General features: G+C 46.2%; 1 protein-coding gene across 2 annotated transcripts; it reads left to right on the top strand.

Annotated features, from left to right (window-relative positions):
* The first annotated feature begins 7,020 nt into the window (after positions 1–7,020).
* Positions 7,021–24,181, top strand: GJA5 (gap junction protein alpha 5). 2 transcript variants are annotated; one of them, XM_082686534.1, is made up of 3 exons: positions 7,021–7,143; positions 7,646–7,784; positions 21,020–24,181. In XM_082686534.1, exon 3 carries the CDS (start codon positions 21,052–21,054, stop codon positions 22,126–22,128), a length of 1,077 nt encoding a protein of 358 aa, XP_082542660.1. In that variant the 5' UTR covers positions 7,021–7,143; positions 7,646–7,784; positions 21,020–21,051; the 3' UTR covers positions 22,129–24,181. The 2 variants fall into 2 exon arrangements, with proteins under 2 accessions (XP_082542660.1, XP_082542659.1); XM_082686533.1 differs by lacking the exon at positions 7,646–7,784 and having other exon boundaries at positions 7,023–7,143.
* The last annotated feature ends 1,190 nt before the right edge of the window (positions 24,182–25,371 follow it).

Here is a 25,371-nt window from a genome sequence, read left to right as displayed (position 1 = left end):
GCTTGTGGGAATTTTTAACTTTGAAGGGAAGTAGACTTTCTTACTCTTTGCTATTGTTAACCACTCTGACCTCTACCCTACCACTACCACCAGTATGAGGGAAAGCTGGTAAAACAGTGCCCCTTGCCCACAAGGGATATGTACCAAAACTCCCAGGAGTGGATGCCTGAAACCGTGGATTGTACCAAACCCTATACATACTGTTTTTTCCTATACATACATAACTATGCTAAAGCTTAATTTATAAATTAGGCAAGTGAGAGATTAACAACAATAATTAATAATAAAATAGAACATTTATGACAATACACAAAAAAGATGTGAGCATGGTCTCTCTCGCCCCCTCAGAATATCTTACTCTACTGAACTCACCCTTCCTGAGATGAAGTGAGGGTAATGATGTGGGCACTGTGACATAGTGTTGGGCTGCTCTCAACTTTCTGATGATAGGTCAGAGGAGGATCATCAGCTTCTGGACCCACAGTGGACCACGGGTAGCTGAAAAACCACAGAAAGCTAAACTGCAAATAAGGGGGCTACTGTAAACCACTCATTCCATTCCGTGCATATGCCCACTTTTGTACTCATTACATTGCATTCTACTTATTGGTGCCCAGGGCTGTCTCCCCAGTCATGGGAAGTGTCAGGGGAAGAAGGGGACCTGTGTCTCCTTTACCTTTCTATGCCCTGTCCTTGCACATAGTATGGCTTCAGTATACCTTCCCTGAATCAATGATTAATGAATGAATGACTCTATGGGGTAGGTGCTATTCTTCAGACTCTGGAGGGGAATGCTGTGAGGGAAGTACAGTGTTGGCTGGAAAAGCTATTGTTGTGTGCTCTCAGGTACAAAGGGAAGGTTATATTTGATTGGAACCTTTGAACGTAGTGTGCAATCTATGTGGCCTGATCTGGTGACCTTGCTCAAAGGAAGCAATGAAGATGACCATAATAGTTATAGCTATAAAAATGATAACACCACATTTCCATTGTTAATCTTTCATCTTTTGTTTCTTTCAAAGTATTTTCCCTTCTATAATTTAATTTTAACGTTCAGAACAGATTCATGATTCATTGCATGCCATGTGTATGCACGTGTGTATCCATATTTATACTCTATATGGATATGTGTGTGTGTGTGTGAATATATATATACACATATACATATATATATATATTCTATACATAGAGAGAGAATATTTAGCACTCACTACATGCCAAACATGATATCTATTTCATTCAACCTTCATAACCAATCTATAAGTTTCTTAGTTACTATGTTACTCTCATTTAAAAAGTGAGCCAGGGCGCCTGGGTGGCTCAGTGGTTAAGCCGCTGCCTTCGGCTCAGGTCATGATCTCAGGGTCCTGGGATCGAGTCCCGCATCGGGCTCTCTGCTCAGCAGGGAGCCTGCTTCCTCCTCTCTCTCTCTCTGCCTGCCTCTCTGCCTACTTGTGATTTCTCTCTGTCAAATAAATAAATAAAATCTTTAAAAAAAAAAATAAATAAATAAATAAAATAAAAAGTGAGCCAGATGAGGCTGCCAGGGAGAAAAAAAAAATCTCCTATACCATTTATGTTCAGTTATTGGAGCCTTGCAAATTAAACTAACAGAAGATAGATAACAGGGAAAAAGAGGGTTATTTGTATGCATAGGGAAACTAACAAAAGGAGCTAGCTCACTAAAAGGTTAAAGGTTAAACTTAGTAATGAAAAGGGAGAGTGAAAAGGCTTCTGGGGGAACACCAAATTGGTTTCTTTAGGAAAGACAAATGAGTTTTTAGAACAAATGGGGGATAAGAAAGTTTGTGATAATGTTTGTTTATGCAGGTGCAGTGGTCTTTCTGTCTTCTTCATGGCCATGCACCTCCCCTCCGACCACCCCTACGCCCACACCCCCATCTCAGAAAGGAGAGTTACAGGAGTCTCATCTCCCAGAAGTTGCTGCTTTAAGTCAGATAAGGGAAGCTCCAACAAGGCATCTTCCTGTGTCTGATGAGTCTCAAATATCTTCAGCTCACAGTAATCTCCCTGCCAACTCCAGGGCTTCAAATGGGTCCCCACATGCCAGAAGAGGGCCCTATAGTTGCTGAGTGGTGGAGCCAAGATCTGAACCCAAATACTCTTAACCGCAAGGTTATTTGCCCCAAATCCTGTCCATTCTACCTTGAATATTTAGCTGACTGAATGTGAGAGGAAACTCTGAAGAAAGGGAATCATCTTAATCTCCTCAATGACTCTTATCTTCTGTAATAATTTGACCCTAGCAGTGAAAGTTGAAGCTGGACACTAATTAAGGAGGAGATGCAAACTTTGTTGTTGAATTAGGTTTTCAACATTATTGTCTAAATTATCTAGACAGGCATGGGACATTGCATCTCTATTTGACATGCAAGAAAATGCCTCTATTTTGATGTGATTTGTCAGAGGGCACCTGAGTTAATGGCATATTTGGCAGAAAGTTTCCTGACCTTGTATTTCATGATATTTTATGATTTTTGCCAATAGACCACCTAGTATCATATTTTGGACTTGACTGAAAACACCTTTCAAAATAAAGAAGTAAGCCCTTTTTGGTCCTTGTGAAGTAGAAAGGTAGGGGTAGATCAAGGATGAATAATTTGTTGGAGGAAAAAGAAGTGTGCTCCAGGTACTCATTGCAAACTCTAGAGGTTGTGTATAATGACATAATAACAAAAGTAACACAAAATTCAAAGTCTTCTTGCTTTCAAGTACTTCCTTTCAGATCTAGAGGGCAAAGGCCATCCCAAGATCTCTCAGAGAAAGGTCTCCTTTTCATCATGAAATGAAATCCCTGGACTAGGGACTCCAGAATTCCATTGAGGCTGTATCCAGCTGTTGCCTTCCTACCCTGAATTTAGTGGGAGAGAATCAGGCTTGGCTGATACTGGATACTTCCTCCTCTTCCCCTCCTCCTCTTCTTCTCATGTCCATGGAGGCCACTGGCCAAGTCCACTACAAAAGGGTTCTTAAGTTTGGGATTCCAAAAATCCCATCTGCCTTAAGTTCAAGAAGAGGTGTGGATGTGACTTTGAGTTTTTCTTGGGGATTAAAACTTGATATGTACTGAGAATAGATTCATAGACCAAAGCATCAGAGACAAGGAAGTATGTGTTTCTTTTGCTTTCTGCTTCTTGGAACAGGGTGTTCTTGCCTGTTTTAGCCACTATCTGGAAAGCAAAAGTCTTAAAGGGGACGACTTCCGCCTGTGGTGTCTGCATCTCCACCAGCAGTAAAGTGTGACCTCAGCTCACTAGCCATCGCTCCAATTACCTCTTTATGACCTCCAATGAGGCATGAGGGACCCACTGCTCTCATAAGTAGATGCTGACAGAACTTATTTTCATGTGTAAGGGATGTGGGTTCTAAGGGAGGAGGCTCCTGAAACATCTGGACCATAGTGTCTTAGAAGGAAACTGGGGGACTCAGAGATTCATTAGGTAGAAAAGACATTGAAATGTCTCATTTGCCCTCTTGCTTCTAAGAGGAAACAAAACAGAAGTAATTTTCAAAATGCCACCTTTAAAAGACTTGTACAAAAGGTGATTTTGCCTCTGCCTGGACATCTCAGCTGGGGGCTGTGCCACTTTCACCATGATGGTCAAACACAGCCTCTCTTGCTGGGGTTGGGGCCCATTCTTCTTGTGGCATCTACAGGCCTGTTTGCTCCCACCTGGAAGGTCCTGTGCCCTCCTCTCTGATCAGGCCAGGGGAATTCCTCCACAGCCCTGGTGAGAAAGTTGCCTGACCTTTTTCCCACTTATTAACTGGGTAATCTTGCACAATTTACTAAACTTCTCTGAGACTGAATTTTCTTTTCTGTAAAACAGAAATAATAATGGTGTATCTTCCTTGTAGTGTTGTGAGGTGAAAATACTTGGTACCTCAAAAGCCTTTAATAAATGTGCCTTGCCCTTTCTCTTAAGCACAACAAAGAAATCACACTCTATGAACCTGTTTCCAAAAGATTTTTTTTTCCTCACTAACTTTTTTTTACATCAGCATGCATTGAGGACAAATACATATTGAATACTGCCATTTATGCTAATTGTTTTGTCTACATAGCTGACTAGAATGCCAGCTTCTTGTGGACAGAAGATGGCCCTTCTCTCCTACTTAGTAAAGGCTGGGCCCACAGGAGTGGCCAGAGAATCTTTGTCCAAGAGATTGACGGATGGTACATACGATCTTTAGAAGGTCATCTTTGTATTTTCATCTTACACTAGAAGGTGAAGAGTGCTTCACACAAAGCCTGGCACATAGTGAGTGTTGAATGAAGTCTATTCTGCCACCCCACTTTATAGATATTCCCTTACAGGTATTGTTGACCAATTCTTTGGCTTCCTCTCTAAATCCTCTCTGAGTTTCTTTGTATCTTTCAATGTGTGACTCCTCTTTGTAAGACCCTGTCTTAAGCTAATGTGAGGATGGAGGGTAGGACACAGTAGACCCTCAGCTCCCACCCCTGGCCTGACACCTCCTTTTCCAGGACGTTGTTCATTTGCTCATGACAACCTTCTTAGATATGAGGTAACAGCTAGATTCAGCTCCTTTAAATGATCATCTGGGATCTCTAACCCAAATGACATTTTCCTTAATCTTGTCAGAGTCCTTACCTGAGCCTAGAAGAGACCCAGGTGAGAAATAAACCAGACTTCTGAAGGCCTTACCAAAGCAGCGTAGCGCTGGGCCATCAAAATGCACTCTGTCCTAGGTGCTATCGTGAGCGCAGTGCCTGGCTGGAGAGCAGCTCCACTTCACTGTGTTGGGATGATCTAGGTTCAAGATCTCAGTCTTCTCCCAACCCTGACTCGGACTTCCTGGGTCACCTCTAGCAGCCTATCCAGTTTCTTCACTGCCTTATTTCTCTACCTGCCAAGCAGGGTGAGAGCATCTACCTTCTGTGCCCTGTGCTCTATCCCAGATCATGGGCATGCCTACATCTTGCCAGTTCTCCCCTTCAGGGGATTCAGAGGAAAATGGCATTCTCCCTTCATCCCCAGCTGTAATCCTAGCTAGACTCTCCTTTGGCAGCCAGTGATCTAGGAATTAATACCTCACTAACCCTTCCTCACGCTCAGATTATCTCTCAGCTGAGACTTATGTGTTCTTTAACGGGCCCATCTTCTGGGTGGAGATGATAACCAGGCATTTCTGGGAGCCTCCAGGTTTGATAGAGTGGCTAAGATGTAGTGACAAAGCCATAGTGCAGGGGTAATCTCTGCTGTGGAGAAGAAACTGGTGTCCCCAGAGCTCTCTATGGTTTCAGTGGCAAATTCTACCCTCGGAACTTGGCCCAGCTATTGTGGTACAGGCAGGAGGAGACTGCAAATATATTGTGTTGCTTGTGCAGTCATATCCACGGCAGTTAGCATGCACCAGACATTGTCCTAAGTGCTTTCCAGATACTCAGCAGTCCTCATGACAACCCTGGGAGGTAGTTATTATTAGCCCCAATTTGTAAAATTGAGATGCACAGAAGTTAAGTTAACTTGCTCAGTGTTACCTGGCTAGTGAGCAGTAGAGCCCCAATCCAAACCCAGACAGGCTGGCTCAGGAATCTGCTGCTACATAGCAAAGAACAAAACAAACAAACAACAACAAGTTAAAAAGCGTGAAACTCTGACTAAGGAATCCAGAGTCCAGAATTTATTGTCCACAGGGCTGCTGCCTCCCTGGACATAGGAAGTTTGGCCCCACATTCTCCCCTGTTGCCGACTCTAAACTTATTCACCCTTGAAAACTATCACCACTAAAGAAACAAACAGTTCTCGCAAAACGTTGAAATGTGTGTGAGCAGTGCTGTGTGTGATGGTGATGATGTGGGGCATCTGCCACTTATACTACCATGTGTGACACTGACAGGTGGCCTTGACTCCCTGAGCCTCAGTTTCCATGGCGTTCCAGATGACATCTGGCGTTTTCTTCTCACTGTCACAGCATGTGGGCTCTTGGTCATTGGTTTGTCTGGGCTCAGTCTACTCAGAGCAACCTCTTTTGTTGATATTTATCACACTCTAACGAGGTCCATGGCTAAGCTGAAGGTTGGGAATGAAGGGAGTTTGAGGGGAAGCGATGCCTTCCAGTTTCTGAATTTGCTTGCTTGTGATGTACCTTCTAACAAGAGATAAGCTTACCTCCATTTATTGGATTCCAGCTGGGAAACTGTATGCCTTTGTGGGAGGAGCACAGAGGTGAATTTTGGCTTTGACTAAAACTCCTGATCCAGACTCTACTGTTTACCAACTGGGTCACCATGATTGGGTTTCCTCAAATGTAGAAATGTCTACTGTGTAAAATTGGAAACTGGAATGACTGAGTGAAATAAAAATAGAATATATATATAGTCTAGCCCAATGTTGGGCACATAGAAGGTGCTCTCTTTTCTTTAGAGAAGGGGGTGAAGGGAGTATGATCCTGGTCAGTGATGGTGCCCTCTCCCTGTCCTTTGGAACTTTCCAGTTACCCCTGGTGTCTAGTCTGGGTGCTGGTGCTTGTGAGTTGTGAGACTGTTTCCTATGCTTGTTGCTGTACAGCTCACTGATGAGGACATAATGGAGGTCCCAAAAAGACCTGTTTCTTGAGGGAGCATTCTTTTTCTCTGACAGTAGATAAAGGATGGAGAAGCGAGACCTCTTAGGTAATGCTAGTTTTCCCCTGATGCCCCAGGACAGCCCTGGCCAGAGGAGCCTGTGGAGGCTCTGCAGAGACTAGGGAGGCAGTGTGTCGCCCGCATGAAGGAGAGTGAGGGTGCCAGGACTGTAGCGACAATGACAGTGGAGGGCCGCGGGGGAGGAGGAAGACTCCCTCTCCTGTCTCCTGGAGAGGAGAGTGGTGAAGAGAGGCTGCAGGGAGGCAGAGGGAAGAAAACTTTTGAAGTGAGCAAAGATTCTAAGAGCACGAGGGAGAGCAGGGAGGGAGGGACCTGGGGGGAAGGGGGTGGGGAGTGAAAGAGTAGGAAGAAGTGGGAGGAGGGAGGGCGACGGACTCGAGTCAAAAGGGGGTGGGAGAGCAACTGACAGGCTGAGTGAGAGCTGGGAGGAGTGGACAGCGGAGGAGGCAGCCGGGAACCCAGGACCAGGGAAGCCTGTGGAAATTCCAGAGAGAAGGACTGGGGAGAAGGTAAGGATAGACGTGCTTTTAAGAGATGAAACTCTCAGTTGATGGGAAGGAGCCAGAAGAGAGAGCCTGGAGTTCCAGGCTGGACAAGAACCAGAGCTCCTTCTCTGTACTGGGGGCTTATTCCCTACCCCTCAGGAGTCCCTGCGATGGTGAGGTTGGGATATACGGCGGAGGAGGATGGTAAAGCAGCAGATAAGTTACTCACTTGATTTCTAAGGATCTGCTGAAGTGTGAGTGGAGGGCCCTTGGAGCTGGTCTACCTCTGGCGGAGTGGCTGCCCTCCAGGGGCATCTTCTAAGTAGCTTAGCAGTTCATTTCCAAGAACTTTTGTTAAGATGAAATTGGCCCTTAAAAACAAAAACCATCACTGTATTGCGGTGCTTCCTCTAGGCTTGGAATCTTTTTCCAACTGCCTTCCACCGCATCTAGGGGAGTGTTTTGATCCCCGTCCCCCAAGGCGTGTTGGGTGGTTTAAAAATATTCCGTGCTTAATTTCCTGCAGAATATCATGTCCCCGCTGTGCGCTGTGAGCCGGCTGGCCTGCCACTCACTGTCGCTGTCAGAGGCAAGAGGCTGGTGAAGATCCAGAGGGGAAGAGGAGAGAGGTGTCACTGAAGGTCTCCTTTCCTCCTGGGTTCAGGGTGAGGTAGACGGCCACCCGCGGGCACAAAGGTTTCTGTGGGCTCCCTGACCTCTTTCCTGAGCATGTGGTGAAAGAACCCGGGTTCTTGTGCCCTGAGTGGCTGTGTGTCCTGGCACCAGACCCTTCCCCATTCTGGGCCTCAGTTTCCTCATCTAGAAAATGAGGGGTTTGTGGGGCACCTGGGTAGCTCAGCTGGTAAAGTGCGCCACTCTTGATCTCGGCTCAGATCTTGATCTCAGGGTCGTGTGTCTACTACAGCGTGGAGTCTACTTTCAAAAAGAAAATGAGGGGTTTGAAATAGAAGGATCCCTCCAGTTCCATTCGGCAGTAATGCTGTACAAGGTTATGATTCCTTAGGCTCAAGTATTCCTTGGAATCATGGCAAGGGGAAGCTCGTCACAAGGATTTTACATCTGTACTATGCCTTTGTTCACTTTTAACTGGATTCCCCCTCCCGGTGTGCCATCATAATGGAGGGATTCCTGGTTTTTCCTCCTCAACGTCTCACAAGGGTCTGGCCCACTGAGTCTGACTGGCCGGAGGAAAGGAAGGGCAGAGCAAGGAGCACTGGCCGGGGAGTCAGGAGACCCAGGAGAAATCTAGCAAAACTGGAGAAGAGACAAAAGCCTATATGTGGCGATGTGGCACCCTCATTAGCCAGGTGGCAGGGCTCACCACTGGGGACACAGGCTGGTATTTATAGGCACTGCAGCCTGACTTTCATATCAGCGGGCCTTCCTCTTTTCCACCCAAAGCCTCCAGAGCCCCAGTTCAGCCCAAGACCCTGATTCACGGCTCTCGAAGGACGGCTCTGAACTTTCCACCTTCCAGCAGGTTCCCCAGGGCAGTGGAGCTGTTTGGAGCCTGCTCCCCTGGCCATCTCTCCCCATCTTCTCCTTATTCAGCAGCCGCCGAGAAGCAGTCCCCTGACCACAGTGTCCATGGTGGAGGAAACCCAGAAGTGTGTTTCCTGGCTTCCAGACTGGTACCCACTGGCTATCCCTTCAGTCAGATACATGAAGTTCATCAAGCCACGTCAGTAACAGTCATGGTGCCTGGCTTTGCCACAGCCTTAGAACACCAAGGATGTTCTTACTGGACTCTCGAAACTGGTTGTTCTTCTTGCCCCCAGCTGCCTCACTCCTGTCCCCTCTCCTTATCCTGGCCCAAAGTCCTAGGCCATTAGGACTGGAAAAGGTCTGTGAGATTGCCTGTCCAATTCTCCCACTAATAGGGAAAACAAAGCAGAGGAAAGGAAAGTGACCCATGAGGGATGACGCAATGAGTCACGCAATCTGATTGGGAGAATGTCCTGCTTTGCTCACTCATTCCTAGGGCCCTTCGGACTTCTGTCCTCAGCTGTGTTCTCTGAGCCTCCATTTGTCCCCAGGCCTCCCTGCCTCTTCCATTTAAGTATCTCTACGATCTTGTTTCCTGGCAGGAATTCTCACTTGCCCACCTGCTCCTCATTATCAGTGCTGGCTGTTGAGGGGTACGTGCAGTGGAAGGTTTGGGGCTCTGGCAGCCTGCCGGACTACCACACTGCAGCCTGGCCTCTTGGGGACTGGCTGATTCTGCTGCAGCCACTGAAAGCAGAACAGGGAGCCTATCTGCCTGGATTAGTCAGGAGACCTGGAGTCCTCAGGGTCAGCGAGACCCAAGGCCCAGGCTCTGCTCCCTGTCTCAGGGAAGACCTCCCCCACCTGGGATTCTCACAGGTCTCTGTGCCAGCTGGCCCCACCTTGGGCTCGAAGATTAAGCTGACCAAAGGGAGAGATGCCCAGGAAAGCTTCAAGTCTCCTAGAAAAGAAACCAATTCCCTTTCTAGAGCCAGAATTCCCTTTCTAGATTCCTGGAGAATGACAGCTTGGTGCCACTTGGTCATTCAGTTGTTTCTGGATATTAGCATATCACGGGAAAAAAAAAAATTCAACCTTCAACAATCCACTCACTTTCATAAGGAAAAGGAGTCAGGAGGTCTCAGAATCAGGGGTATTAAAATAGCACAGAGGGATCTTAGAGTTTATCTAATTCAGGGAGGGGGCAGAAGGAAGAGCCTGGGCATCTGGAATCATATTTGGGTTAGAATTTCAGCTGTGTGGCTTGGGGCAAATTATTTAACGTCTCTGAGCCTTAGTTTCTTCATCTGTCAAAGAAGTTTATAAATGTCTTCCTTGTAAGGTTTTGTGAAGATTAAATAAAATAACACACAGTTTTCCCCACTATCCAATATGTGCTCTACACCACTTCATTTTTTTTTTTTTTTTTTTTAGGATTTTACTTATTTATTTGACAGAGTGCACACATAAGCGGGCGGAGGAGCAGAGGCAGAGGAAGAAGTAGGCTCCCTTCAAGCAGGGAGCCCGACATGGTGGGGGAAACCTGTATTTAAAATGACCATTTTAGGGGTGACTTGGTGGCTCAGTGGGTTAAAGCCTCTGCCTTTGGCACAGGTCATGATCCCAGGGTCCTGGGATCGAGCCCCGCATCAGGATCTCTGCTCGGCAGGGAGTATGCCTCCTCCTCTCTGCCTACTTGTGATCTCTGTCTGTCAAATAAATAAATAGAATCTTTAATAAAATAAATAAATAAATAAAATGGCTATTTTATATTAAGTGCTCAGTGAACAATGGAACAATAGGGTAGAATCCAGGTTAGCTGGTCCTCAGCCCATATCTTGGAACTACATCTCATTTGATGGAAAAGCCTCCCCCACGACATGGAATTCTGAGAAGGTACTGCTTGCTTTTTATGATCGCAGATATTTTTTTTTTCCCCTGGGACGACTTTTGCTGATCTCTAAGCTGGGGGTGGTTAGAAAATCTAGCTTTGCCTTTTGGCTTTGCCACCGACTTGCCATGCTATTGCAATTGGTCAAGTCACAAACTCCCCAGATGTTCTAACTTAGCAGCCATCCAGCTCAATTGCTTTCTCTTATACACAAGCAAACTGAGGCTCAGGGAGCGGAATGTCTCATCCAGAGCCACAGAGAAAGAGCTGAGACTCGGAAGAGCCTTTCTTTCAAGGCTCTTGTTCACAGGTAATTTCCAGGATCTTAATTCATCCTGGGATTTTTATGATTCAGAACTTCAGGAGAGGGCAGATGTGGTTAGGGGTTGGGATGGCCCTCCTCTGCAGGTCACCGATTTCTCTTCCAAGTAGAACCGAGCCAGCTTCAAACCTACCCTAGTGGATGTGCCTTTGGACTGGTTGATAAACAGATTCAAAAGTGCTGCAGCTTTTCAGAAACCAGGGATTATATGAAGCACACATTTTATAATGTGGACTCAAATGAAGTCCATCTCCAGGCCCAAAGTCCAGAACCAGGCTGAACCAATTACGAGAATGAGAGGGGCCTGATCTCAGTGAGACCCCGTACCTCCCTCCTTCTCCATGCTTGCCCCCGAAGGTCTGCACGCCTAGTGAAATAACAGATGTACAGTGAAATTAATATCCTTCCCATCACCCATGTGTTCCTCATCTTTCCCACCCAGTGCCCCGTGACCGTCCTTGTTGGGTCTCTCTCACCAGGCTGCTGCACTGCCAAATTCTGTATCAGGTTGGCTAGTTGGATCATGCTTGAGAGGAGTCTTTACTGGAAATGTCAGAAAAGAAAACAAGGAACTAACCTGACTGTCTATTATGTGCCCGGTACTGTTCGAGGACCTTCCATACATCCACATACTGTTGAATCCCCATGAGTAAACATTCCTTCTTTTCAGATGAGGAGGAAACATACAGGTTGAGTGACTTGCCTAAGGGCACACAATTGGTGAGTGGAGGCAGGGTTCGAATCCCACTACTCTTCAGGAAACACAAGGCCCACCTCCTATTTTTGTTTCAGTGGTTCTTGTTATGATTTGACATCAATGAAACACCAGAGTCTGTTGTCTGGCCAGCTGAAAACCCGGCAGCAGACACGGCTGCAGCCAAGAGCACTTAGTGGCTAAAAAAGGAAATAACTTTCTATATGTGAATTCTGGCCAAATGGTGGCAGATGCTGAAGAGTCTGGGAATCCTGACCACTGTGGGCCACGGGCGTCGAAGGAATCATTAATTCTAGGAACAGCATCAGCAAGGGATGGCCAGCCAAGAAGCCAGGGGCTGAAAGGAAAAACCCAGGGCCTCTTACGGGAGAGTGGGAAAAGCCCTGCTCGTGGAGTTCAGAGACTGGACAGAGTTCTGGTCACAGGTTTGTCACTAGCTGTCAGAACTGGGGCCTCTTTGATTTTTCTTTCCCTTTTAAAGACACAGTGGGAAGGTAGGCTTTGTAGTTAGGTAGATTGACGGCAAGTCCCTTATGCAGCATTTGCTACCTCTGAGCCTCAGTGTTCTCAGCTGTAAAATGGGATAATAACTACTTTCCTAGCAGAATTAATAAAGGTTAAAAGTATAGTTGTAAAATGCTTCATACGTGGAAAACACTCAAATTCGTGTTATCTGTTATCACTAGTACTTAATTTCCCTGGACCCTGGTCTTCAGCTTGTATAAAAATAAGGGATTGATTTTGCTTGATATCTAGATTCCTTTCCTATGAATCCATGAAAAATGGTGGAAATATTAAAGAAATCTAACTGTCTCATAAATATAATTTTCATTAATAACTTCATAGGTTTTAATCAACCTTTTCGGGGTACTTAATAAGGACCTCCTAATATTTCATTGTTGAATATCTCCATTTGGCCACCACTTCCCACCTACTTCTTGTAAATATTTCTTCTTCCAACAATTTAACAAGAAAATTACGTATCTCAGCATAATTGTCCTTCTCCACTTTGCTCTGTTCCACCTCCTTGGCTTTGAAACAACTGTCTATCAGCAGAGTGTTTCTGAGCAGACCACTCTGTCCTTGCTAGAATAAAAATAATGACATAGAAAGAAAGGTTAATTATCTGCCATTGGCTGGAGTCAAAGGAAAACCAAAGTGACACTTCATCTCCTCCATCTGTCTCCTGCTTCTTTCTCATCTCTGTCTCCCTCTCCTTTCTTCAGTGATCAAGGCTCAGGGGTGGAAGCCCCCACTGGACTTCTGAGGAAGTTGCCCACTTGGCTGTAGGACCCGTTTGGTTGTTTCCCCTGAGGTTGAAAAGGCAATCCCTAAATAGCAGTCAGGAGAGGAGTGGAAGTCCTAAATGTAAGAATTACCCCCAAGAACTTAGAATCGACTCCCGATTCTAGCAGTCACCTTGAAAACCTCCCTGCAGCACTCACCTTGTGTCAAAGTGGCCACCCTCTGACTGGTAAGGATTTTTAAGGAAAGGAACTTTAGGTCATTTAGATGGGATCTAGCACAGTTGTGAAGGCAGGCGTACTGCTGTCAGACAAGACTAGAGCTTGGTTTGATGTCAACTCCACCACTTACCAGCAAGTCCCCCTCAAGTGGTGTTGCTCTGTCAACCTCCCTGAGCCGGTACAAAGGGGCTGGGGATGAGCCTTGCTTGCTCCATTGTTTGGACAATCAAATGAGAAAAAAAATATATCAAGAAACTTGCAGAACATCTGGCACATAGAGAGGTCTCAATAATTTAATTTTATTATTATCACTATTACCTAGATTCAGAGTTTCTTGTTGTGTAAGTTTAGGTAAACTAGAAAATGGAGCTGAGAATCTCCAAGGGTCACGAAGATTGCTGGAGTAGTTGAAGATCAAGACCACTTTCTTGTGCAATCCTCCCTGTGCCTCTCCATTTTAGTGAGAAGCTATTGAGGGGGAGGGTAGGTCAGAAAAGCATGTATTAATGAAAAAGGAAGGTGCCGAAGAGTTCTGAGATGATGTTATACTTAGTGCTTTACATTATAAAGCCACCTCTGATTTCTGGCATAGCAGGAGAGCTCAATAAACACTTTCTGCACTGAGCTGCACTGACATGATACTGTGTCCAAGGATCATTTATTAAGTGAGGCCCTTTGGGTCCTTTTACAACAGAATTCTCTTAATTGGGAAGCAAGTCAACCCTGCTCTGTGCCACATTCCACTGTGTGATGAGCAGAATTATAGCATGGGCCCAGAATGCTGTTATCATTACTGTGAATAACAACCTTTACTGAGAACCAGAGATCTGTTAGATAATACAGAACATGTGTCATTGTCCAGAATTAGACTCAGACTCTGTAGAGTGGTCTTATAATCTAATTTTGACAAACTTGAGTGAGCGCCCCAGTGATATGTGGGGAGGAGGTGGAGAAGAAATAGTCCATGGTGAACAGATGTGTCTCTGCTTTAGATCCATCCAGTCCTGCCTGGCTGAGCTGAGGGCTCGGTCAAAGGCAGAAGGAAGGCTCAGCAGCTTTAGTCTCCTGCTGTTCTGGTCACCACATTCACTGTGCAGGTGCCCTAAGGTCACTTCCCAGGGAGCCCCTCTACTGGCATTAGGTGTTTTTGTTTTTGTTTTTAAAGATTTTATTTATTTATTTGTCAGACAGAGATCACAAGCAGGCAGAGAGAGAGGAAGGGAAGCAGGCTCTCTACTGAGCAGAGAGCCTGATGCGGGGCTCGATCCCAGAACCCTGAGATCATGATCTGAGCCTAAGGCAGAGGCTTTAACCCACTGAGCCATTTAGGCGCCTGCATTAGGTGTTCTGAGTGAGCTGAATGCTGTAATTTATTTACTGTTGTTGATTTTTAAAGGTGCACAAATCAACCAACCAGGTGTAAGGTACAGTCTTAAGCACCAAGAGGGAAGAGGGGGTAGTGGGACTTAGGAGGAGGATACAGTGATGAACAGATATGGACCTTGTCTTCAAGGAGCTCAGGGTAGAGTTGGAGAGAGAATACATAGCCAGTAGAGCAAATCATTTTCATTATGTATTTGAAAACCCAATGGTTTTACAGTTCAGTCCAAGGCCCAGCTGCTGACTTGGTGTGGGAGTGGGGGACACAGAAATTAGAAAGGCTGTTAAGTGTGGCTCCAGAGGACAGAATTAGAATCAATAGAAGAGAATTTTCAAGGCATCTCTATGGTAGTCTCTTGTTCCCTTGCGATATGCTTTCTTGAGCAGGAGAGACAGGGTGTTGTTTTAGCAGTGTGCTGGACGAACCTGTCACCTGCAGCCTGCCTAGTTTATGCTGCAGCCACTACCAAAGGACTGCCACCAGCAGGGTGATTATTGACTGTGCCATGCTTTATGTCCCCACCCCATTTCAGAGCTGTGTCCCATTAGGGTCTGCCCACAGGAACAAGTCATGTACCGAACATGGTCTATGTAAGGGTTGCTAACTACTCCAAACTCCTGGCATGGCCTCAAAGCCCTCCATAATCTGCTTCTGCCTATTCTGCAGACCACCCCTTTGTTCTGCTCATTGTCCTCTAATACCATGCTGGTTTTCACTTGGTGGGTTTATTCACGTGGTTGCCTTTGCCTGGAATGCCCCCATCTCTCCCATACCTCCTCTCTCCCCCTACCTCTCACCTCTATAGACTTCACCTCCACCTAACTCCAATTCAAGGGTTGCCTCTTTGGAGAAGCCCAGAATATTTGCACAGTTGGTTGTGTTTGTATCCCTCACTGGACAGTGAGTTCCTTCAACCCAGAGTCTTTCTGATCTTTGGGTTCCTAACTTCTATCACATAAGTAGACACTCAGTAAATGTTTGTGAAGGTGAACTGAATTGAACTTTCCCATAATCCCCTCAGCACCTCATATCAAGTGCTGGTCACATCAGGAGACCATCATAAACATTTGCTTGATTGCTTAAAAACCGACCCCCAGGCTTTAGCACTAAATGGCAGTCATGTCTCAAATAACTCACTGCTGGAACTTCAAGCTCTGAGGTGGGGAGACATAAGAATTGATGCACTTCACCCCTAGAAGGAGGATGGAGGGACATTTTCTGGTGTGCCCCAGACTTGATCAGGAACTCTGAAGTGGTCTAGGTTCTACCTCTATTCGTCTTCATTTCTTTGAGCAAATCTCTTACCTTCTGTAGATGTCTCCTTCTCTGCAAAACAGAGGTAATAACCAGCATCCCCAAAAGGCATAAAAATCCTCATAACTATGAGCATTTTCCCATTCAACAATAGAAACTGAGTGTCTGTATGTCCTAAGGTAGCCAGTCGTGAACAAAACAAATATGGTCCCACCTTCTTGGGGTCAATAAGAGAAGGGAGGAGAAGCACATCTTGAACTGTATAAGGTTTTACTTACTTATTTTATTTTAGAGAACGGACAAGAGAAAAAGAGAGGTGGGGAGGAGAAAAGCGAGAGGGAGAGAATCTTAAGCAGGCTCCATGCCCAGCACAGAGTCTGAAATGGGGCTCCGTTTCACAACGCTGAGATCATGACCTGAGCTGAAATCAAGAGTTGGACACTTAACTGACTAAGATACCCATGGGCCCCTGTAAGGTTTTCTTTTTTATTGTTGGACATGAGAAGGAAGATTTGACCCTCCGTAGGATCTCACTGTAATCTTACTGCTGGATCAAACATTTTTTTCAATCATTAAGAAAGCATTTATTATGTGCCTATTGTGAGATCTTAATGCATTAAGAATACAAAGTAGAAGACAGGGCTTTTGACTTGAGAAGTCTATTACTCATTTGAAGGGAAAAGCTGTTAAATCCTTGAAGGCAGGAATTGGGCCTGATTTTGTACTATGAATGCATAGTATGTGCCAGGTCTGGTACCCCCTAGATATTATTTTCAGTACCCAGAATAGTGATAGGCACATAGCAGGGACTCAAAAAAGTACTTGTGGGTTGGCTGTTAGAATGAAAATTTTGGAAAATCAGTGTAAGGCAACATGTAAGTGTGCCTGTATCCTACATGCTGAACAGTAATGTGGAGTCTTTATTGTCAAAATGGGCTGAGATCAATTTGAGAAAAGAATTCTCCATTTCTGCCTACATATGTGGGGCCAGAGGAGGAAGTCCTAGCTATACCAAGGTTGCTCTAAGTTAGTTTTCTTTGAAAACACTGGCTGTGTTGGGAGGCAGAAATGCTAACACTGGGTTGGGAATGTAGGTACCTGAATTTTATTTGTAGTCATATAATACACAAAGTAAGGGAATAAAATGATCCATGTTCACTATACACAATAGCCTTCTTTTGGCCCTTTCCCTCTTATCCAAGTGCCATGTCACTATTACCAAACACGTTCCTTGGTGACTCCTCCAAATGTTTGTTTTGTCCCAGGATATGACATGCTGAAAGAAGATGCTGAAGGTTTTTGAGTGAAGAAACTACAGAGTGGGGATGTTCTAGGGACTGGGTTCTAAGGACCATCTCTTTTGCCTTGGGGACTTCAGAACTTGTATCAGTTGCAAAGGGCTGTAGAATTTAATTACTCAGGGCTCCTTAGAAGGCGCTCCCCAACGCCCTAAGCCAGAGTAACCTTCTGCCATGTGTTCTCACAGCACTCTCTTAATGTTAACACACATTATGCTTTGTTGCAATGTCAGGGATATAAAGGCAGTTAAGTTCAGTAAAGTCAGGGACTCTTAGTTTTACTTTTTAACTGCTGTGCTTTAAGGGCCTTGCATGATACCTGGTTGAATGGATGAAAAAGAAGAAGGACCTGGTAGGTAGAGGGGGTATGAGGAGCTAAGACAAAGAGGTAAAAAGGTGTGGGCCATGTACACGTGTATGGGAGTAATGTAGCTTAAAAACGGAGTATGTGAGAGGAACAGGGAAGAAGACAGGACTGAACTGTGCTGTGGAGGATCTCAAGTACAAGTTAAAGAGTCTGAACTTTATAAGCAGTAGGAAGGCAGTGAAGATCTTAGCTAAAGCAGTGAGGTATATTATTACCATTGTATTTGATAGAATTTATTCATGGCATGGGCAGCTTCCTTTGCCCCTCCTAACACACTTCCTGCCAAGAAACAGATAATAATCTACAAAGCATTTTATATGCTCTACACCCAGTAAACTCAGTGGGTATTAATTTACATATTTCTTTGGCTGAGGTTGTGGGGGACCCGAAGGGACACCGTGTAGCTGGGAAACTGACTTTCATATTAAAAACTGAGCAGCTGGTACTTGGTAGCAACTTTAAGTTTCTCTGACCTCGCCTGGGTCATCAGGAAGTCACAAGTGAGACTTGTCCTGTACCCTATTTGTTGTCACCGGGGTGCATGGGGTCTGCCCCACCCCCACCTCATCAGCTAGTGTTTTTCCCTCCCCATGAGGCAGCCTCTCAATGTCACTGTCTTTCTCCTCTTCCATGATGTTTCTTTCTTGTACGCTCGCTTTCCTTCTTCCAGGTGGGATTCCTTGCACCACAAGGGAGGGGGTCAGCCGCAAGCCTCTTGGCAGACCAGACCAAAGCATCACATTCTTTGCCTGGCCCTATTTTTAGACCTCCTGGGGGACTTGCAAGGAATGAGTGGCAGAGTCAGAAGATCAAGGGAAAAGTCTTCAGGGATTGAGGACAGTTTGGAAAATTTGCCCCAGATTTTGGAAGAATATGACACTTGTTTCCCTTTTTCTTGTTTCTTTTTACTTTCCATTTCTGTTTCCCTTTTGCTTTTCCATCTGTTTCTCTCTTCTCTGTAATTCACTTCTCTCTACTTTCTCTCTCTCTCTTCCTCCTTCTCCATTCCTGTCCTTCCTCACCACTTTCTTGCTAGTAAAGGCAAGGAATTATTCTTTAGTTCTTATACACTGAGCACTGTGCTAAGTGCTTTTTATACATTACTTCCTAACACTGGATGAGCTAAATAATAGTATCTTCATTTTGCAGTGAGGGAAATTGAGCTACAGATCCAGTAGCTTCTCCAAGCTCAGCGATATTGATAGGGATTTGAACTCCACTTAGCTACCCCCCAAACTATATTTGCTTAACCACTACATGGTCTCTCTTTTTCCATTCCAAACTCCTGCTTGTCTTTCCCCTCTTTTTGTTCTTTTTTTCCCCGTTCTCCCCTTCTCCTTCTCGCCCTCCCCTCTCTCAGACACTCAGCACATCCTGGTCCCTGCATGTTGTGTGGATGACCCTGGAGGTGCTGAACACTATGCACGTGCCCAGAAGAGATGACAGACCATTCGCACTCTTATCTAATCAGCCATTTTCCTTCTGAGCAGACGCTCCACAGTTTTCCACATTTGGAGGCTAAGGGAGGGGGACCCTTCACCACCTAGGGGAAAGGACAGATGTCTGAACACAAACTAGAGGAAAGGCTTCAAGACCTGGATGAGTCTTTGACATGGAGGGGGACAGAGATAAGGCCCTTTCCACTCATGTGTGGACTCTCAGGGTTGGGGAGTGGGGGCCTGGGAGAAAACAGGGCCAGGAGCCTGGTCTCTGTCAAGGTATCAACTCAGGAGTCAAGAAAGCCTGCACCATGAAATATGGCAACCCACACTGTCCTTTATCTGCATAAAGAGTGTTTGGATAGGAACCAGAGGCATACTGACAGCAAAGATGTGAAGGTCAAGGTGTGAACCTGACAATCTCTAAGATCCCATTAGATTCTAAGATTTTAGGATCACAGAAATGGAATATTTGTAATTCAGTTCCCTCCTCTTTCTTTTTATTTTTATTTTTTGTCATTCTGTTGATTAGGATTGGTTAGAGGCTTAAGCCATAAGGACATTTATTGCTCATCAAGTAAGAATTCTGAGGTAGGAGATTCAAGAGCTGATTCAGAGGTCTCAGGACATTAGTTGGCATTTCAAGAGCTGATTCAGAGGTCTCAGGACATTAGTTGGCATTTCTGAGACTTTCTGGACAACCTCAGACATCTTGGCTCAAATAGTCCTGTCCATGGGCAGGAAGTAGTCGGGGTGGTGGGCAGGGGGACCTCCAGTGAGACTCCCTCCATTTATTGGGGGATGGAGAACAGTTTCTAGAGCACTGCCTCTACATAGACTCTCACCATACCTGACTGACCAGATCTAACTGCAGAAGAGACTCAGAAAGTGAAATCTGGTCTTTTCACCCTGCTAACGGATGGCAGGCAAGGAATAGGGAACTGATTTGCCAGTCAGAGCCTGCCACCCTTTATTCACTCAACTAAGATTCCCTAAGATTATCCACTCCAGTTCAGGCTCTGGGCCAGGTGAAGATTATACAGGCTATCTCTGTGATCAAGGAGCCCCCACTAGAAGAACACAGACAGGCAGAGGGCCACAAAACAAGAAGACAAGTGCTAGGAGGGAACCAAGTGTCCCTAAAGCCACCACAGAAGCTGAAGAGGTTCAGCTTGGAGGACAGGGTTAAGTTCTGAGGGTTAATAAGGATCTAGCTCGGGTTGGTGGGGGGCAGTTATGTAGAAGGTGGCTGGGAAGAGGGCATCTGGGAATCTTCCAGGATGTGGCAAGCAGTACAAAAGGAACTAATGGGGACAGACAAGGAATCAGGCTGGAGAAGCAAGAAAGGGCCTGCTGAGAGAAGGTTCTGTGTGGGACAAAATGGTTTGGGGCATTTATTCTGGATGAGCAGGTCTGTGCATGGGGACCTTCTGCAGGAGGACGAGGAGCCATACCCCTGGAAGGGCTGCACTGCCCCAAGGTGTGGGAGATTGGCATCGCCAGCTGCCTCCCAGCTGCAAGAACCCGAGCACTCAGCAGCAGCACCCAGAGCTGGTTTTTGTTCGCCATCTCCCAGTACAGCTGGGGATGGTTCTGAAGGTTAGGGGATGCATTCTGAGAGGCCGGACTTGCCACCGCCGTCCCCATTCCTTCCTCTTCACTCAGTTCCTTCTGGAACCAAAATAATTCTTTCACTTGATGCCCTTTCAAACATATGGAACATTTGAGTTATGATCCCCAACATATCATGTACCTCACCCTTGAAACTCTGAGGCAGCTGTTTTCCATCCCCATTTTACAGACAAGGAGGCAGACTCAGTGAGACACAGGGCCAGAATGGCGAGAGCAGAGAGCAGTCCTTTGTGCTTCCTGCTTCACCAGTGTTTCTCCAGGCGTGGGCTTTGCACTGTCTACCTCAGAGTAACCTGGGCCGCTTGGGGCAGATCCCGGTTCCAGGGGCAGCCCCAGACCTCCCAAAGCAGACTCTCCAGAGGTAACAGCACAGAACTCACTCATAACAGGCTCCTCAGTTGATTTCTAGATCCATTCAAGTGTGGGAATCACTCTCATCTTGCTAACACAACCATTTTTAAACTTCAATCTCCTTTTCCTTTGCTGGCCTGGAAAAAAGAGAGCTTTTCAGGTGAATTTGGCTCATGAGTTGCACTTTCTTAAAGAATGGATCGGTGGAGCCCCAGACTGTCCAGACTTTGCAGAAGCATCCCTCTCCTTTTCTCTCTTTCTCTCTGCCCCATTTGCAGAAGTCCTGGTGGCTGTCTCCTGCTGAGTCAGGATGGGTGACTGGAGCTTCCTGGGAGAGTTCCTGGAGGAAGTACACAAGCACTCTACAGTGATCGGCAAGGTCTGGCTCACCGTCCTCTTCATATTCCGCATGCTGGTGTTGGGCACGGCTGCCGAGTCATCCTGGGGGGATGAGCAGGCCGACTTCCAATGTGATACCATGCAGCCCGGCTGCGGGAACGTCTGCTACGACCAAGCCTTCCCCATCTCGCATATCCGCTACTGGGTGCTACAGATCATTTTTGTGTCCACGCCATCGCTGGTGTACATGGGCCATGCCATGCACACGGTGCGTATGCAGGAGAAGCGGAAGCTAAGGGAGGCTGAGAGGGCCAAAGAGGTCCGGGCCACTGGCTCTTATGAGTACCCAGTGGCTGAGAAGGCAGAGCTGTCCTGCTGGGAGGAAGTGAACGGGAGGATTGTCCTCCAGGGCACTCTGCTCAACACCTATGTCTGCAGCATTCTGATTCGCACGACCATGGAGGTAGCCTTCATTGTGGGTCAGTACCTCCTCTACGGGATCTTCCTGGACACCCTGCATGTCTGCCGCAGGAGTCCCTGTCCCCACCCTGTCAACTGTTACGTATCCCGGCCCACAGAGAAGAATGTCTTCATCGTCTTTATGCTGGCTGTGGCGGCGCTGTCCCTCTTCCTCAGCCTGGCTGAGCTCTACCACCTGGGCTGGAAGAAGATCAGACAGCGCTTTGTCAGATCTCGGCAGGGCACAGCCGAGTGTCAGCTTCCTGGCCCCTCTGCCGGCTTGGTCCAGAACTGCACACCACCCCCTGACTTCAATCAGTGCCTGGAGAACGGTCCTGGGGGCAAATTCTTCAATCCCTTCAGTAACAAGATGGCTTCGCAGCAGAACACCGAGAACCTGGCCACCGAGCAAGTTCAAGGCCAGGAGGCGATTCCTGGGGAGGGCTTCATTCACATCCATTATGGCCAGAAGCCTGAGGTACCCAATGGGGCCTCCCCGGGTCACCGCCTTCCCATTGGCTATCCAAGCGACAAGCGCCGTCTCAGCAAGGCCAGCAGCAAGGCCAGGTCAGATGACCTATCAGTGTGACCCTCTAGTATTGGGGTGGAATCCAGGACCAGGTGGGAACAGAGGAAGCTCACAGAGGGAAGATGTGTCCCTATTGACCCCATCTCTCATTCTCATATCTACTCTGTTCCTTTTGGGCTTTAGGTCTCCATGGCATTGCTCATTTATTCCAGAAGGTAGGACCAGACCTCTTCGAGTGCAGGCAGTGACATGGTTACCTACCCCAGCTGCTGTTCTTTCCCATCCTCTACCCAGTGTACATAGAAGGTTTTCAGATTCTTTGGTCAAGAGAAAGAAAAGGGAGCAGCGATAAATGTAGCCACAGGAGGGATAGCCAGAAGGACAGAATGGCTCTCTACATACCAACCACATACCAGATGGGTTCTCCAAGTCTCTATGGATTCCTTGACCTGATCGCCCTTCTTCTTGCAAGGAAAAACCCAAAGATCCCAGCCAATAAAGAGCATCAATCAAAGACCTTCCATTAGATGTGCTCTTGAATCTGTTGTCTCCAAGGGTCAAAACTTGCAGTGATGTTAAGGTGGCCTTGGGCTGCCCTGGGCAGCCTTCCCTGTACCCAGTCTTACTTAAAAAGAGGTCCTTGGAACTTGACCAGCAGCCTCAACTTTACAAGTGTTTTGGTATGTACCTCTGGCAAATGTCCTACCTTAGTGAAGCCGCAGCCTTTACTTCTGCCAGGGTGACAACTAGCTCATGGGGGTGCAAACTCCCCCAGGGAGTGACTATATACACAGGCTCCACTGGAATCCCTGCCACCACCTGTCATCCTGCAGCTCTTTAAAGCTCAACCCGATGATAGAAACCATCCCATCCCTTCCTTGGCTCTTCACCCAGTGCTCCCCTAAAGATCTTGTCGACCAGAGTGCCCAAGAAGCCGTCGTCCTCTCTCAGATCCGGACCAGATCACCAGCCACAAGGGCCAATGGAATTTCCCTAGGTCTTATTAAAACAAAGAGGGCATTGTGCTTCTCAAATTCCCTTTGGGAAAAAATAATTCTGCTGTGAAGATAAAAATAAAAAAAGAGAGAAAATACTGGAAAACTATTTCCCCCTATTTATTTCCCTTTCTGACTGCCAACTTAGAGTGCCAAGAGGAGGCATGATGACAGCTATGGAGCCCCCAGATCTCAATCTCCCTGGAGGGCTTAGCAGGGGCGAGGAAGCAGTAAGGGAATCTCCAGCTCTCTTGGCAGGGGCCTCTTTTAAGAGCACAGTGATTTCTATGTCTCCCTGGTGCTCCTAATGAGACAGCTAGAAAGCAGTGGTGACTGTGGACTGTGGAAAAGTCCTGCCTTCCCAGGGACTGGCCTGGCTTCTCTGTTCAGTCCATCCATAATGGGCGGTTGCCATTATGGATGAAGGTAAAGGATGCTCAGAATTGGATACTGAGACTTATAGGTAGATGATTACTTTTTAAAATGCATGTGTGTGTGTGTGTGTGTGTGTGTGTGTGTGTGTGTGTGTGTCTACACTGACAGGGTGGATGAATGAGAGGGGAGTCTGAAATAAGGAAAGGAAGCTTTAGATGAACTTGTGTCTTCCTGCCCTCACCTCCAGATGCTGGTGGAGGGGCTGAGACTCACAGTTTCCAGTGGCATCGGCCTTTGCAGATGAGAAGTTGAGCAGAGGAGGGTGAAGGCTCAGAAGGTGTCTTAGCCTCTGCTCCCCATCATGATCTCCAGGCCCTTCTGTTGATATGTGGCTGCTATTGGTGGGTGGAGAGAAGGATGAGGGTGAGAGTTGGAGGGGACTGACTGGGAGGCCATTTAGGGAAGAATGGTCATCAGAGGTCCCTAGAGAGAACACCTTTTTATCTTTTATCTGGCACCACCATTAAGACTCTCTCTGCAAAACAAAACAAAACAAAACAAAACAAACAAACAAACAAACAAAAATGTCTCTCCTTCCATCTCTAAAATGGGTTTGTTTTGTGAAATAAGTGTACTTGGATTAGAAATCCTATGACATCAGTCCTTGATGATGGGACTTTCAGGAATAAAATAAGAAATAATATGTGTAGTTTGTCTTAATAAAATTTGGCCCTGCATCTCTCTTCTTGGTGTCCTTTCATGCCATGACTATGAAAATAGGATGACAGACTTGGTCAGGGAGGGAAGCACTCAGACTCCACTCATCAGTTAGTAATGCCAACAGCTTGGAGTCAGACATGCAAGGGTTAAAAATCTCAGCTGCCCATTTACCGCTGGACTCCAGCAAGCTACTTAATCTTTGAACCCTGGTTTTCTTATCTGTAAGTAGAGTCTCAGAACATCTACCTCATCTTTAAGTTGTTAAACGAGGGAGTGAAAAGTTCATCTGAGTGCCTGGGAAATAACAGTACCTCACTAAATGGTAATCATTGATACTGTTGCCATTATTATCTTTATTATTTTCATTATTGTGTGGAACACAGAATATTTGAAAACCTGGGATGTTGAGAGATGATTCCAGAACTTCCCCTTATGGAGCTCCCATCTACCTAAGGTGGTCAGTTTAAGGCAGAGGAAACAATTGGAAGAGAATTGAATGGGAATTCTAAGAACCACAGGCTCCTGGAAGTGAAACAAAACCCCTGGAAGAGGACACCTGACCGGGGCGGGCCTTAAGAGGCTGAGGTTTTAGTCAGGTGAAGGATGACTCTGTAAAATGGATCTTGGTGTTCTTATTTTACGGACTTAGAAACTGAGGCCCAGGAAATCTCTGTAACAGTGAAAGCTTCTCATTGGCCTCTCTGATTGGGACCACATCTTTTTGGAAGAGGAGAAATGATTCTTGCTGCAAACAAAGGTTCAAGGGACCACTGAGCCCTTGAATACCACATGGGTGCTATTTCCTAGAGAAATAAACAAAGCCTGGGGAACATATACAGAAGTATTATCTTCACTACCAATTAGTGTTGTTCATCAGGGCAAGAGAGCTCTTTTAAAGAGTCTTGCAAGCAGATTGTAGAACACAACTTAGGACAGCAGAGTTGAGACTTGGGGATGTACCTGGCATCTGTTAAAGGGCAAGGTGCTCAGCCCAGAGGTGCCTGAGTAGTACAAGTGGAAAAAGCATCTGAGATCTATTTTTTCTCCTAGAAAAGAAGCAGTGCATCTCATGGTTCTATAAACATAGCTATTAACATTTAATAGTTTATGTTACACCCAGACAGCAAAAGCTAAGGGACTTACGTTACAGTGAGTAAGATTTTAACTCCATGTATCTGCTCTCATTTTCTCTTCCTTTCCCTTTTAAAGATTC

This window comes from Mustela nivalis (genome assembly GCF_964662115.1).
Source record: "Mustela nivalis genome assembly, chromosome: 10".
Lineage (NCBI taxonomy): Eukaryota > Metazoa > Chordata > Mammalia > Carnivora > Mustelidae > Mustela > Mustela nivalis.
The sequence above is the reverse complement of the archived record's forward strand: the minus strand, read 5'-3'. Positions and strand labels throughout refer to the sequence as shown.

What these genes read in the sequence shown, in the direction of transcription:
- GJA5 (XM_082686534.1), top strand. Translation starts at nt 21,052, where the DNA reads ATGGGTGACTGGAGCTTCCTGGGAGAGTTCCTGGAGGAAGTACACAAG.